General features: G+C 29.6%; 1 protein-coding gene across 1 annotated transcript in view; it reads right to left on the bottom strand.

The window, feature by feature from the left end:
• The window catches only part of LOC306859205 (cyclin-dependent kinase-like 5), a 50,234-nt gene that overhangs the window by 21,348 nt on the left and 13,202 nt on the right, over nucleotides 1–15,684 (bottom strand). Inside the window, exons 3-7 of the mRNA XM_079400113.1 lie at nucleotides 6,263–6,308; nucleotides 4,646–4,782; nucleotides 4,435–4,555; nucleotides 3,304–3,363; nucleotides 2,688–2,778 (exon numbers count right to left, since the gene is read on the bottom strand). Coding sequence (XP_079256239.1) covers nucleotides 2,688–2,778; nucleotides 3,304–3,363; nucleotides 4,435–4,555; nucleotides 4,646–4,782; nucleotides 6,263–6,308 — 455 coding nt within the window. The remainder of the gene's footprint in view (nucleotides 1–2,687; nucleotides 2,779–3,303; nucleotides 3,364–4,434; nucleotides 4,556–4,645; nucleotides 4,783–6,262; nucleotides 6,309–15,684) is intronic.

Genomic DNA, 15,684 nt, shown 5'->3' with positions numbered 1-15,684 from the left:
AACCGCCTTTTTAAGGTCATGCCACAGCATCTCAATAGGATTCAGGTCAGGACTTTGACTAGGCCACTTCAAAGTCTTCATTTTGTTTTTCTTCAGCCATTCAGAGGTGGATTTGCCGGTGTGTTTTGGATCATTGTCCTGCTGCAGAACCCAAGTTGGCTTCAGCTTGAGGTCACGAACAGATGGCCGGACATTGTCCTTCAGGATTTTTTGGTAGACAGCTGAATTCATGGGTCCATTTATCACAGCAAGTCTTCCAGGTCCTGAAGCAGCAAAACAGCCCCAGACCATCACACTACCACCAACATATTTTACTGTTGGTATGATGTTCTTTTTCTGAAATGCTGTGTTACTTTTACGCCAGATGTAATGGGACACACACCTTCTCGTCAGTCCACAGAGTATTTTCCCAAAAGTCTTGGGGATCATCAAGATGTTTTCTGGCAAAACTGAGACGAGCCTTTATGTTCTTTTTGCTCAGCAGCAGTTTTCGTCTTGAAACTCTGCCATGCAGGCCATTTTTGCCCCGTCTCTTTCTTATGGTGGAGTCATGAACACTGACCTTAACTGAGGCGAGTGAGGCCTGCAGGGGCAAGCACTTTTTCACACAGGGCCATGTGGGTTTGGATTTTGTTTTCCCTTCATAAAAAAACCCTTCATTTAAAAACTGCATGTTGTGTTTACTTGTGTTATCTTTGATTTAATATTTAAATTTGTTTGATGATCTGAAACATTAAAGTGTGACAAACATGCAAAAAAATAAAAAATCAGGAAGGGGGCCAACACTTTTTCACACCACTGTATATTACTTATGTTTTATTTATTATTATGTTATTTTGTTAATTACAGTTCAATTATATTATAGTTGTTATGTATATATATATATATATATATATATATATATATATATATATATATATATTGTAAGGATTACAGAATCTCAGACACTTTGAACTCCTGAGATGGACAACACACACACAGTGCATTAACATACAGACATCTGTCTCCACATCCCACTGAGAGAAAATGCGGGAAAATGCCTCCCTCGCATATGCATAAACTCCTTTTCATCCCTTCCTTCCCATCACCCATCCTTCCCTTCACTCAGAATGGTCAATAGAAGAATGTAATATTCTACATTAATGCAAGTGTTATTTACAGTCATGTTTGGTATCATTTGAATTGTCTCAGGGCGACTGGTACAATGGTCTCATTCTTATAAGAAGTAAACTAAAAGGTAATACAAATCCTAAGAGTTCAGAGACATTTTGCATACTGTAGAGGGCGGACCGACACCTAATGGTTTTCATGCAAATTACCTTCTGTCCCAAAAGGTGCCAACTCGACTTGATTAAATTGCAAATTACAATTGTTAGTTCCTGTCTCGAGTTTGGGGGATGTTTATTCTGGTCTGAAGTACTTAAAGAAATTTGGCAAAAGGATCAGGGCGATTCTGTAGCCAGGAGCCCGTAGTGTGGTATGTCTCAATACTCACACTATGTATTTCTATAAAGTCAGGTATGCATTCTTTACTCGTAGATTTATCTTTGAGAATTCGATGTTTTGTATTGATATGATTTGATCTCTTTGAATTGCTGTGGAATTGACATAATACATACAGTATTTACCTGACTGATAATAAATTGTTACATTTGACCTTATTCTGTTTTACTCTGTAATTATTGACTCTAGTAGATTACGTTGCATCCTTGTTAAAGACATGAGCAACCGAATGAACGAGTAAATATAAAGTCAAGAGTTAACTAGAATAATCAAATATCAGAATAATAAATTAGAAATGGACAAGCAATCAATTTGTATTTCAAGTTAAATACGAGGTCAAGCTAAAATGGAGTCAGATTAAATGATAAAATGGAGTCAGATTAGAGTTTAATTTAAATTGAAGAACTTTGCACACTGGAAAGACCGAACACGCAGGAAACCTTCATCCACCATTTGGATACCTTCCTTGGGCCGGATGGGTGGAGCCTTACAATATATATATATATATATAAAGCTATAGATATTGTTATATGTATAGTTATATATATATTAAGTTATATTATATTATTCACATATTTTGTGTTATGTTGTTTATTAATTACATTAATTCTAATTAACATTTAATGCTTTAAATTGTATATATTGTAACATTTCAATTTTATTTGTATTTCTTACTAACTATATTTCATAATTATTATTTTAATGTTTTATATTCTCATAATACTTTTACTTTATTATATTATTATGTTATGTTGTTTTATTTATTAATTCATTAAATATTCATATACATATATTTAAGACATTTTATATATTTTTTTTACATTTTAACAGACGGATAGATAGCTAGATAGACAGAGAGACAGACAGAAAATATGAAGTAAAACAAAATACAATTATAAAAAACAAAAATTGACATTTAATTTTATTTATTTATTTTAATGAAATAAATAAATAAATAAATAAATAGAAATAGAAAGTAACATCCAGATGCATTAAAGAAAGAATTTAAGGTGTTAAATGTCAGGGAACAGCCCAAAAAAATAATCAAATGGTCCTAAAAAATAAACTTTAAAATAGACAGACATTAAAATAAAACAGAATTTATGTAAAATACAACTTTTTTTTCATAGTGAAATGTGACAGACAGCAGAAGTTCTCCTGCGGTGATCCGGACACACACTCACCCCAGCAGCAGCTCCGGGGATCGGTACCATCTCGTCGCCACATACTCAGTGTAGTTCGCATCGGTGCTTTCAGAGAGATCCCGCGCAAAACCTGCCAGAGAAACAGACCTCAAGTGATTGATCAAGCTTGTTTGTTAAATCGTATTTACACCGTTTTATAACAAAGAATTCTCTGCAAAAGGTGTATATATCGTGAAATGATCGGAAGACTATCCACTCTGTTGCCTTTCCCTTACATCGTCACACCGCAAGTCAGATTGATCAAGCATGTTAAAGAAATAACTGAGACACAAACAGATCTTATTGGTGATTTTTCTGTCTCATGTGAGGATTTTAGGAGGACAGAAGATGTGCATGGGTGTGTTTGGTTGCATTTCCCAATCAAAGCAATGGCAGTGTTTCCAGCAGAATGAAGAACAGACAGACAGACTGAGCGTCTCACAGTGAGTGTGGAGTGAGAGACAGACAGACAACCTGCTGTCACACACACACACACACACACACGCACGAGTCTAATACAGGTCAGTATGATAATTCTGATTCGCATGCACATTGGACAATCCAGATAGAAGCCCAGTGATTGGTGCTTCTCGATCACATGACTACAGAAACTCACCGAAGTCGCAGAGTTTGAGCACGTCGTCGGAGCTGATGAGCAGATTCTCCGGCTTGATATCTAGAAAGCCAGAGAGACAGATCAATCCAGCATGCATGTGTAACATGTGACTGTGGACACATTTAATGGACAGTTCAGAGGACAATGGTTCATATTAAATAGTATAATTAAAATATATTTTATTAAAATAAAATTAATAATTCACTTTATTTTTATATCAAAATTTATATATATTTTATATGTAATTTATTAGTTAAAATATATAAAAAAAAATAATAATTTTTGTCCCAAAACAATAATAATGTAATTAAAAATAATACAATAAAATTTTAAAATAATATTTTTTACAAATTATATTTTAATAAAAGGTGGTCTCGCATAAATAGTATAATTAAAATAAAATAAATTAATTTTATTTTATATCAAAATATACTTAATTTAATTTTTTATTTATATATAATTCATTATTGTTAAATTGTAATAAAAAATTAAATACAATGATTTTTTGTCGCAAAACAATAATAATATAATTAAAAATAAAATTATATAAAAAATAAATAAAAATAAATTGTATTTTAATAAAAGGTGGTCTCACATCTCAGTGGATAAAGATTAAAACTGTATTTTTATGATTAAACCGTACATTTAAAAAATCATTTTAATAAAATACAACAAAATTTTAAAAATACAACAAATTAATAATATAATTAAAATATATTTTAATAAAATGAAAAAAAATTTTTTTTAATCAAATTAAATAAATGCATTTTAATTTATTTTATTACAGGTGGTCTCATACCTTGGTGGACAATGATTTAAATTAAATATTATAATTAAAATATATTTCAATAAAATAAAAAAAGTAAAGAAATTATATTTTATTACAGGTGGTCTAACATCTCTATGGACAATGATTAAAATCATTTAATATTTATTTTAATAAAATAAAAATAAAACAAATTACATTTTATTCAAACATTTAGAACCATTTATTTAATTTAATTATTATTTTATTTTTTTTAGATATATTGTTGATTTTATTACGATGATTAAAATATAATTAAATAATACAATTAAAATATAAGTGATTTTGTTCGAGTATATTTGATTTTCTGGCAGGTGTTCAGTGACCTCTGTGGACGATGTTGTTCTTATGGCACCAGTGGATGGCTTTGATCAGCTGGTAGATGTAGATCCGGACCTTCTCCGGCGGCGCTCCGTTAGGCATGTCCTCCAGCAGCTCCAGCATGTTCTGCAGCATAAACACACACACAATCATCTCAACAAAGCCCATCAGGAGAACATGAACCGAACATCTCTGCGCTCTCTGTCTCCATCTCACCTTCTCCACGTACTCAAACACCAGGTACAGCTTCCCTCGCTGCCGAAACGCCTCCTTCAGCTCCACGATGTTCTCCTGCTTCAGCGTGCGGAGCATCTTCAGCTCACGCATGGTCGTCTCCTTCACCTCCTCATTTTCTGAGCAGAGAGACACAAGAAGTAAACATGCATTACTTTTGATATTTAATTAAAAAGAAATAACAAAAGAAAAGTAGAAACTAGAAACTAAGAACAATTAGTTGTTGTTTTTTCAGTTGTAACAATTTAAAACATCACTTAAATGTAACTAGTTATTTTTGTATTATTTATATTCTAATTGTAGTTTTTATGAATTTTTTTTTACTTTGCTTTTATTTTATATTTTCAGATTGTATTTATTTAATGTTTATATTATTTTTGATTGACATCATTTTTTATTTATTTAAATATAATGTGACCCCAGAGCACAAAACCAGTCATGTGTTTTGTTATGATAGGACAATATTTGGCCGAGATACAAATATCTGAAAATCTGGAATCTGAGGGTGCAAAAAAATCTAAATATTGAGAAAATCACCTTTAAAGTTGTTCAAATGAAGTTCTTAGCAATGCATATTACTAATTAAAAAATACATTTTTGATATATTTAGGGAAGGAAATTGATACTTGTTTAATTTTATTTATTTATTAGTTTTAGTTCTAATTTATTTTAAGATTTATGTAAATGCATTCTAAGTATTTCTACAGTAGTTTTTCATCTAATATGTATATTATAATTTATTGTATTTTATTTCATTTTTATTTCAGTTAATTTAGTATTATTTATATACTACTTATAGTTTTTATTAACATTTTGAATTTTATTTTATTTTATATTTTCAGGTTTAATTTTAAATATTTTAATTTTCATATTTTTTAATGGTCATATTTATAAAATTGTCAAGTTTAATATTTTTTTTATTCGTTTTAGTTTTAATTTATTTACAGTTAGTAATTTTAGTGCATGAACTGAAATGTCTTTTACTTATTTCTAATATAGTTTTGCACCCAACATTTATATTATTCTTTATTTTATTTTATTTTAGCTTTATTTCAGTTAACAAAAAATGATTTTAATAATTTTAGTTTTAGCATTGGAACAGAGTACAAAGACAAAGATGTGTGTATATGGCCGTTTATGCAAATTAAAGTATTATTTTTTTCCGATATGTTTATAAAACAAATGCTCTTCTGTAAAGTTGTATTTTTTTTTTTAAGTCTATCTTATGTACATTAATTTCTCATTATAATTTGATGTTAAATGCATGTAATGTATATGTAATGTTTATATTATTATTATCAATATTCTGATATGGAACAGTTTGCAATTTAAAAAAATTGCATATTTTATGCATATTAATTTCTACTCACAATTTGTTATTAAATTAAATTAAGTAATTTATATTATTATTTTGATATAGAATGTTCATAACAAATGCTCTTCTATAAATTTGATCTTCAGATTAATACGTCATCAATGTGCTTACAGTCTCTATCATTACTGGAACCTTATTAATATTCATGAGCTGCATGATGATGCTGGTCTGGTGCAGAGTAAATCAGGTCAGATGATCTGAGTAACACAGAGGAGGAGACTCACCTTCACTGTCCTTAAACTTCTTAATAGCCACGACTTCATTAGTCTCCTGCAACACAGAAACACAACTGAACAATTACCAGCCACAAATACTGACTTATTCCATGTGTTTGTTCTTCAAATATATGCACATTTTTGTCCTCATGACAAGGAATATTTCACATGTACACTACCATTGAAAGGTTTGTAGTAAGATGTTTTTTTTGTTTTTTTTTAAATGATACTTTTATTCATCAAAGACGCATTAAATTGATCAAAAGTGACATTTATAATGTTTCAAAAGATTTCTTTTCAAATAAATGCTGTTCTTTTGAACTTTCTATTCATCCGTGAATCCTGAAAAATGTAATGCATCACGGTTTCCACAAAAATATTGTGCAGCACAACTGTTTTCAGCATTCATAATAATCAGAAATGCAGTAAATCAGTATATTAGAGTGATTTCTGAAGATCATGTGACGCTGAAGACTGCAGTAATGATGCTGAAAATACAGCTGCACATCACAGAAATACATTACAGTTTAACATATATTCACATAGAAATCAACACATTTTGAATTGTAATATATTTGACAATTTTACAACATTTTTCTGTATTTTTAATTAAATAAATGCAGCCTTGGCGAGCAGAAGAGACTGCTTTCCTCAAGCTTTTCTAATGCTAGAAGACTTCAAAAACAAGCTTCACGACAGATGTTTTTATTATTAGCCGGTGAATCGCTGACAGTCTTTTGTTCAGCCGTATTCCTAATAAATGTGGAGCAGATGGTTAGCAAACATATGGAGACCAACTCAGTACTCAGCAAAGCCCTTTTTACTCACATTATTCTTGGCGAGTGTTTTGGACCGTGTGTGTGAGTGTGTGTGTGTTTGAGGGGAACTAAAGGACACACACACACACTCTCTCTCTGGCCTATTTTACACTCTGGGTGTCTCTGTATCCTCCCAGCATCCTTCAGTGCTCCAGATTCACGCTTTACCGAAAAACAGATCCAGCCGACGCCAAACGGTTCATACGTGTGTGTTTGCTCCCTCAGGCTTTGTGCTTGTTTATGTTGAACACAAACTCATCACAGGTGCTGCAAATGCTGAGGACGACACATTTATTAACCTCACACACACAGAGTAACATACGACTTCTGTATTTCTGCAGTATATAGTATGCTAACTGGGAATAGCATGCAAATACACTACTATATTTGGTCAAATGTGTTCATAATCAGGTGACACTGCACCATATCCCACAATGCAATGTGCTCGTCTCGACCTTCTTCCAAAGTAACGAATGAACTAGAAACTATTGTAGTTTTATTCGTATTCTGAATTCTCAGTGACCTCTGACCCCTGCCTCATCTGTGTTTCTGTCAAACTTAAATAAATAAAGACCAGAAAAAGCTGCATAAAGGCATCATCAGACACTTGAGGCTCCTTCATAACAGCATCCAGGAGGATTTGACTGGATTATCAAAGACTAACGGGATGAACTCAGCCCAGTGTGACACACACACGGAACAGGAAGTTGAGATGAGGACAGAAGAAACACAGGAAGCCCATGCAAAACACAACAAAAACAAAACACTACCAAATAAGAAGAGGATGGGAATGTTTGCGTGTAATGAAAGCCATTTGCACACGTACACAAATATTACATTTACATACATTTACATGAAAGATGCTCAGAATATAAACGCCTTGCAATAGAGTTCACAAATGACAATATTCATATTCAAGGAGCTTGTTCTATAGAAATAGACGGCTGGAAATACTAATACAACAAGAGTGATCAATCAGAGTGAAGCAGCAAAACAAAAATGCTGTGAAAAAACAAAAGCATTTATACTAAAGGTTCAGATTTTAAGGCAATGTCTCTGAAAAGGTTGCATACTTTGGTGAAATCAAAATCCACTTCATATATGCAAAATATCAAGCATATTTACCAGTTCCAGGTATACAAACTAAAAGCCTATATCTTGTTGATTGATTGATTAAAAAAAAAAAGACATGGAATATAAAGCTATTCAGCTATTTTTTCTCCTAATAGGATTTATGAAAAACAAAATTCATGACTGAGATGCAGTGACTTTAATTTGTGTTATTTTAGTATCATTGATACACTAGTATAGTGTTTAATATTTTGAATTTGATTTTATTTTTATAGTTTCTGTTTTTACTTTAATTGTAGTTAAAGTTTTAGTAATTTTTTATTAGTTGGGATTTTTAAGTTTGTATTACAAAATGCACCACTTATCAAAACAGTTTAAAAACAAAGGCTTTTTTAATAAAATAAAATAAAATAAAATAAAATAAAATAAAATAAAATAAAATAAAATAAAATAAAATAAAATAAATAAATAAAATAAAAATTACAACCATAAACAAAGGCTTTTTTAAAATAAAATAAAATAAAAATAAATAAAAAAATAAAAATTACAACCATAAACAAAGGCTTTTTTAAATAAAATAAAAATAAATAAAATAAAATAAAAATTACAACCATAAACAAAGGCTTTTTTAAATAAAATAAAAATAAATAAAATAAAATAAAAATTACAACCATAAACAAAGGCTTTTTTAAATAAAATAAAATAAAATAAATCTGCTGTTCAAAAAAAAAAAAAAGGCATTTACTATGAAATAAAAAAACAAGTAAATAAATAAATTCATTCATTCATTAATTCGCTCATAAAATAAAATAAGGAACTTAACATAAAATAAAAACTACAAAATAAATAAATAAATTCTGTTGTTAATAAAATAAAAAAAACAAGGCACTTAAAATCAAATTCTCCTGTGCTGCGTGTGTTTGCGCGTGATAAGTAGAAGGACCGGGGCGCCGGAGCTGGACTAGTTTATCTGAGAGCGCACACAGACTCCAGATCCTGAAGCCTGAAGGGTCTGGAGCTCCAGAAGCACCGCAGGCTCTTATTAAAGCTCAAACACTCGCTGAGCAAAACTACAGGCCACACAACGGGAATCAGCATGTCATGCATATTCATAGCTCACACACACACCGCCTCCTGATTGGCCGAGCCAAACAAGATGAAAACAATCCCAAGAGAGACGTCGGTGAATGCCCGCACTGTTTTCATTCTCCGACTTTATTAGACTAGGTGAAATTCTCCGGTTTATTAGACCAGGTGAGGTCAGAGGTCAGATGACTCAAGTGACCCGTTCTCTGCTCGACTCCTCCGTGCTGATCATCTCAACTTCAGCCTAATAAACACTTACTGAAGATAAATCTGACATCGAGCCTGCAAACATTTATTACAGATATTATTAAATCAAAGCCTTGCATGCTTCTAATTCACCTTTATTTGCATTATGCATCAGTAAAGTTTAACGTACAAGGTTTTCTGTTGTGTCTCCATCACATAAAAATTACAGCTATATATTGTTAAACAGATGCAATGGAACAAAACCAAACACAGTTCATTATGCAAATATATGCATGTTATGAAACCGCTGTCAGTCAGATTTTTGAATGCTAATTGTATTCAGTTACAACGTTTCAAATTGTGCATTTTTAATGTATAACAGAGAGTAGAATTTCTCTTCTATTGCTATCGCAATACAATAAATAAAACTAAATAATAATTTTAATAAGAAGAAACAATAGAAGAATTTTTTTTAGATCTTTTTGTCTAGTTATATTATTATATCATATCATATTATTATTACTACTACTACTACTACTGTTGTTGATATAAATAACAAAATATTAAATATTTCATACATATTTTAAACATTTTAATATAGTAAATATTAAAATATAAAAAGATATTTTACAATTGTAATATTCACTGTAAAATATTTAATACAATTATTTAATTAAAAATAATAACAAAAAATATAAATATAAAATCAAATTTTATTAACCTAAATTTTAAATAACAATTAAAAATACATAGTATATTAAAGACCAAAAAATATATACAAAATGTCTGAATTTTGCGTGTTTTTTGGGGGGGGGGGGGTGCAAATCGTGTTTTTTGTCTGATAAAAAAAATGTTATTCAAAATGTGATTTAATAACAATAATAATAATAAATAAATAAATAAATATATAATATATATTTAGTAATCACTAATTTTTTATAGTGAATATTAAAATAGTAATATTTCTTATTTTGTTTAATATAGTAATAATAATAATATCATCATCATAATAAAAACAACAATAATTATTATTATTATTACTATTACAAAATAAAAAATATCAAACAAAACAAGAATTTTTACTATTGTAATATACACTGTAAAACAAAACAAAAAAATAGTATTTAAAAAATAAACACTGCTACTACTACTACTATTAATAGCAGTTTAATATGAGCAATGTTTGAGTTGAATATCATATATTTGTTCAGCGTGAGAGAGCGGCTCATGAATAAGCGTGATCTGTGGAGTCTGTCCCTGAAACTGCAGGTCAGAGGTCACACGGGTTCATCAGTGAGATACATTCCTCTGAGATCTGCAAACACTGAATCAGATCAATGATTTAACTGCTGTCAGAGTTCAGACGCCTTTAAAACACACACACACACACAAAATCTTTCCCTTAACGCTACATATTCATTGTGTCGATCACTGATCCAGTGTTATTTTAGTATCGGTGAGATAATATTTTTTATTAATATTTTTATTTAATATATTAATATTAGCCTTTTTATTATTTAATTTTAGGTCAAGTTTTTTTTTTAGCAATTTTGCTTTTTTGGCATTTTTGTTTGACTTTTTTTTTTTCATATTTGTTTTTTGGTAACGCCTTTATATATAATGAATTACAAAAGTATTTTTAATGCATTAAGTTTGCCTTGTAATGCACCTGATAATGCACTCAATTATGTATTGTAACCACAATTGCAATTTATTATAATACTTATTTTTTAATTGTTACACCTATACAAAGTATAATGCATCAAAACACACGACAAGCAAAGCTTCAAACATTATAATGCATTTTAACTTTGGTTAAAATTATTTATGCAAATATATAATGCAATAAAAAGCATTACAAACTACATTATAAATACTTTTTAATGCATTATACATAAAGACTTTAAGTAAAGTGTTTTTTTTTATTTAAAAAGTATTTTTATTCATCTTTATTTCAGAATTTTTAATTATTTTATTACTTCAAGTTAACTAAATGAAAATGAATGAAAATAAAATCTTGCTGAACTTAAATAGGTTTAGTTTTTCTAAATATTGTATCTTTATTTGTGTTTAAGTTCATTTTTATTTCAAATAACTTGAAATAACCCTGGTTTGATAAAACTTTGGCTTTTAATTTTAAATTCTCCAAAAACCATAAAAAAAAAAATAGAGAGATGACTGTGAATACTGCATCAGTTTATATCTGACGGGTCATGCTGGGTGAGGGAGTTCATCACTGAGAACTGCCCAAACCAGACGCTCAGGTTCATTAAACCCATCCAGAAACCAGTCGAGACACGATCAGAGACAAGCTGGCCAAACCACGACGCACAGAGAGTTTAGCGCGAGACGATTTCACAAACACACACACTTCATCTTTCACTTCACACAAACTCAAATCAGACGAGGAGTGAATCAAGGCCTCAACACAACATAAACATTAGCTTTACACTATAAAAAAATATTTATTTTTCTCCAGTACAAATATATAACCATTACACTTTATTTTAAGATGTCCTTGTTACAGAGTAATTATATATTTAAGTACTGAGTAATATTAATTAACTATATGTACTTACTATATGGTTAGGGTTTGTAATTATGCATAATTTATTGCTGTTATTATAATATTAAGTACATGCAACATGTGTAACAAGGACACCATAAAATAAAGTTTACCAAACATCCTTAAATTAAGATGCACGTACTTGAGAGCATCATGACATAATTCAGTGACTTTACACTTAAAATAAGTAAGAAAAATAAACTTGTGTCCAGTTTAAATTAAGTTTATTTTTCTTACTTCATTAGCAGATATATAAATATATATTTTTAAAAGGTATACAAATAATTAAATATAAATATATTTATTAAAATGTTAATAAATAAATAATACAATAAATTATTTAATTAATTTGTGCAAATAAAATGAGAAAAATTATTCTCTTCAGTATTTTTGTCTTTTTTCCAGTATAAATATTTTAACATTGTTAAATTAAAATACATGTCTTAAGTATAAATATATTCTTAAAATATTGTTAAAGTAAACGTATTTTTTATTTATTTTTATATGCATAAACCTAATTTTGATAATTGCTTTCAGAAAACTATACTTAAGACTTAGAAAAAATACTTTAATACTTTAAATAGTGAAAACCTTAAATAAATAAAATACATTTTTAAAAAAGTTTTCTGTGTATATATGCAAATATGTAGGTGCATCAGAATGTTTAACGCAGATAAGATTAAGCAAAAATCTAGTAAAAAATTAACTAAATGAACACAATGAAGAATGACATTGGGGGAGGGGGAATAGTAATAAATCATTTAAATCAATTTAAAAGTAAATCAATTAAAATGAAAAGGTAAGAGAAAAAGTTTAATTGCATTTTTTTTTTGCAGTGTAAAGATGCAAATATGCAGCCGTGTCAAAATGCAAGCGATAAAATCAAGCAAAAATATAGTTAAAATGAACAACAAATAATGATGTTTTGGGAAAAAAAAATAGCAATTGTCTCAGTCTTTAAGAAAAATTATCAGCAAAAAACTATTGAAAATATATACATTATTAATGTTAGATACAAAGCCTTTCGTTTTATTTAAATAATTACAATTAACAAAAATGTAAATAAATTCAAATTAAGGGGTCTGCTGAAAAGTTAAAAGAAAAAATAGTTAAATATGTAAATAAATAAATAACATTTACACATTAAAATTAAAATAAATAGCTAAATGAACAAAAACTAAATAAATGAATAACAAGAATTATGTTTTGGATGGAAAAATAGCAATTGCCACAGTCTTTAAGAAAAATTTATTTGCAAAAAATAAAGTAATTTTTCTTTCTTCATGCATCCATCAGAATGCTTGAGCTAAACTAAATCATTCATATTTCTTCTGCATGATTATATGATGATTTGAGTGTCTTCAGTGAATCAGAGGAACAGAACTAAGAGTACATGCTGACCTCTTTTCTCTCGGTGACGCTCAGAGAGTTTTCTAAGAGCACAGCACAGGTGCATTGTGGGAAATGTGAAGTTACTTCATGAGCCGTGACAGAGCAATATATCTACAGAACCGTTAACTGAGATCACCAGCAGATTATCAAAAACATACCAACACCACCTGCATTATTAAAGAACGTTTTTGTAGTGAATGTTATGTCAAATACATTAATGGTCACTATTATTATTATTATAAGTGAACAAATGCTCGTTAATGTAAGTATCTGATTAATCATGTGGCAGCAACTCAATGCACACATGCTTTATAGGAAATATAAAATGATAAATCAGGCTTGTATCAGCCATAACTCTGCTTTTTAAATCAACAGTTTTCAAATTCAGGTCTGAGGACCATGAGGCTAAAAGAAGAAATTAATAGAATAGAATAGAATAGAATAGAATAGAATAGAATAGAATATAGAATAGAAAATTAATTCACATTAAAAGGTACTAAGGAAACTGCTGAAAAGTTATGAGAACAATGTAAAATATAAAGAAATTAATTAAATAAAAAATGTCAATAAATTACTATTAAAATCACTAAATTAAATAAATTAAAATGTAAATAAATTAAAATGAAAAGGTACTAAGAGAGCAGCTGAAAAGAGAAAGTTTAAAATGTAAATAAATTAATTAATTAAAACGTATTAAAACAGACTAAAAGGTACTAAAGGGTCTGTTGAAAGGTTAAGAGAAACATGGTGTAAAATGTAAATAAACAATAATAATATAAAAATATAAATTAAACACTTAAAAAATAAATAAATTAAAAACAAATAAATTCAAATTCAAATTAAAGGCTACTAAGGGAGCTGCTGAAAAGTTATAAATGTAAGTAAATAAATAATAAAATAAATTAATTTAAATATAAATAAGGCGTTTATTTAAAAAGAGTAAAATAGGGTAAAATGTAAATAAATAGTAAAGAAAATTTAATTAAAATTACAGTAAATAAATTCAAATGAATAAAATAAAAAGCAATTCAAATAAACATTTGTCTCCATGGCATTAAAGCACTTGCTCTAGATGCTGGTGAAAAAACAGACACCCGAACACAAGCAGAACTAGATCTGCTCACGAGGAATCAGAGCCTCAGCTAACCAGATCTCTGCTGACTCGCCGCTAACTCTGTTTAACACGTCACCACCAGTCAGTCTATTCAGAGACATTCACAAACAGCTCACAATCAGGAGTTACAGAAGCAGAGAGGAGAAAGTCAGGTGATGAAGACTGACGAGCCTGACAGCAGCGATGAAGAGCTCTGACGATCAAACCAGGCTCATTAAAGCCCAGGATCCTCTAAACGCTGCTGTCTCTCTGAGGCTTTGACGAGCCTGTCAGCAGTTAACCACAGAAACATCTCTGAATCACAAACCTGAGTAATCACAGACAGCTCTTCACAACACTCGCATCAACATTTACTGTATGCATGCATTTACAACAAAACACACCCACAATGCCGTGCGCTTGGCCTGACCTTTCAGTTCTAGTGTCATGAATCAAGCGGAAGAGGGATTTTTTTGGCAAAGGTTATGAGTGGAGCAAAAATATATTATTCATGTACTTTGTATTTATTTATCTGTCTGTCTATCTACGTCACATGCTGCATTAAACATCAAGAGCTCATGTCACATCAATACAACATAATACTAATTGAAAAAAAATGCAAACTTGATTTTAAGTCAAATATCACCCAATAATAAAATGTGACATTCTGTAGTTTTGTCTCATATTCATCTTTTAATCATATTTGTAAATTTCTTGACTCCACAGCCAACAGAGCAATTTTGTCTTTACTGCTCCACTACTTTTGGAGGGCACTGTATATATACACACGCACACACAATATTAAAATGAAACAAAATGAATAGAATAGACTAGTTGAGATGTATTGTCTCATTTTCTAGGTGGTCCCACTAAATAAAATAAATAAATGGTTAAAATAAAGTATTAAAATAAATAAATTTTATTTAAATAAATCAAATAACACATTTGATGAAAATGAAAATGATTGACATAAGATCTAATATAAAAAAAATATATGACTAAAATAAGAAAATTTAATTTGAATCAAACAATAAATAAAAGATTAAAATAAACAGGGCAATAGAATATACGGTCTGTACAGCAGAAAAACCATTACGCCTATGCAAGTCCACCACAAGGATAGCGAAACGAGTGTGTGTGTGTGTTCTCTGCTGCACCTGGCTATTGAGATGAAAGACAGTGTCAGAATAAAGGCCTGTGGCTGGAATGATCAGCTTTA

Source organism: Barbus barbus, assembly GCF_936440315.1.
Source record: "Barbus barbus genome assembly, chromosome: 40".
NCBI lineage: Eukaryota > Metazoa > Chordata > Actinopteri > Cypriniformes > Cyprinidae > Barbus > Barbus barbus.
This window is presented reverse-complemented; position numbering and strand designations above follow the sequence as displayed.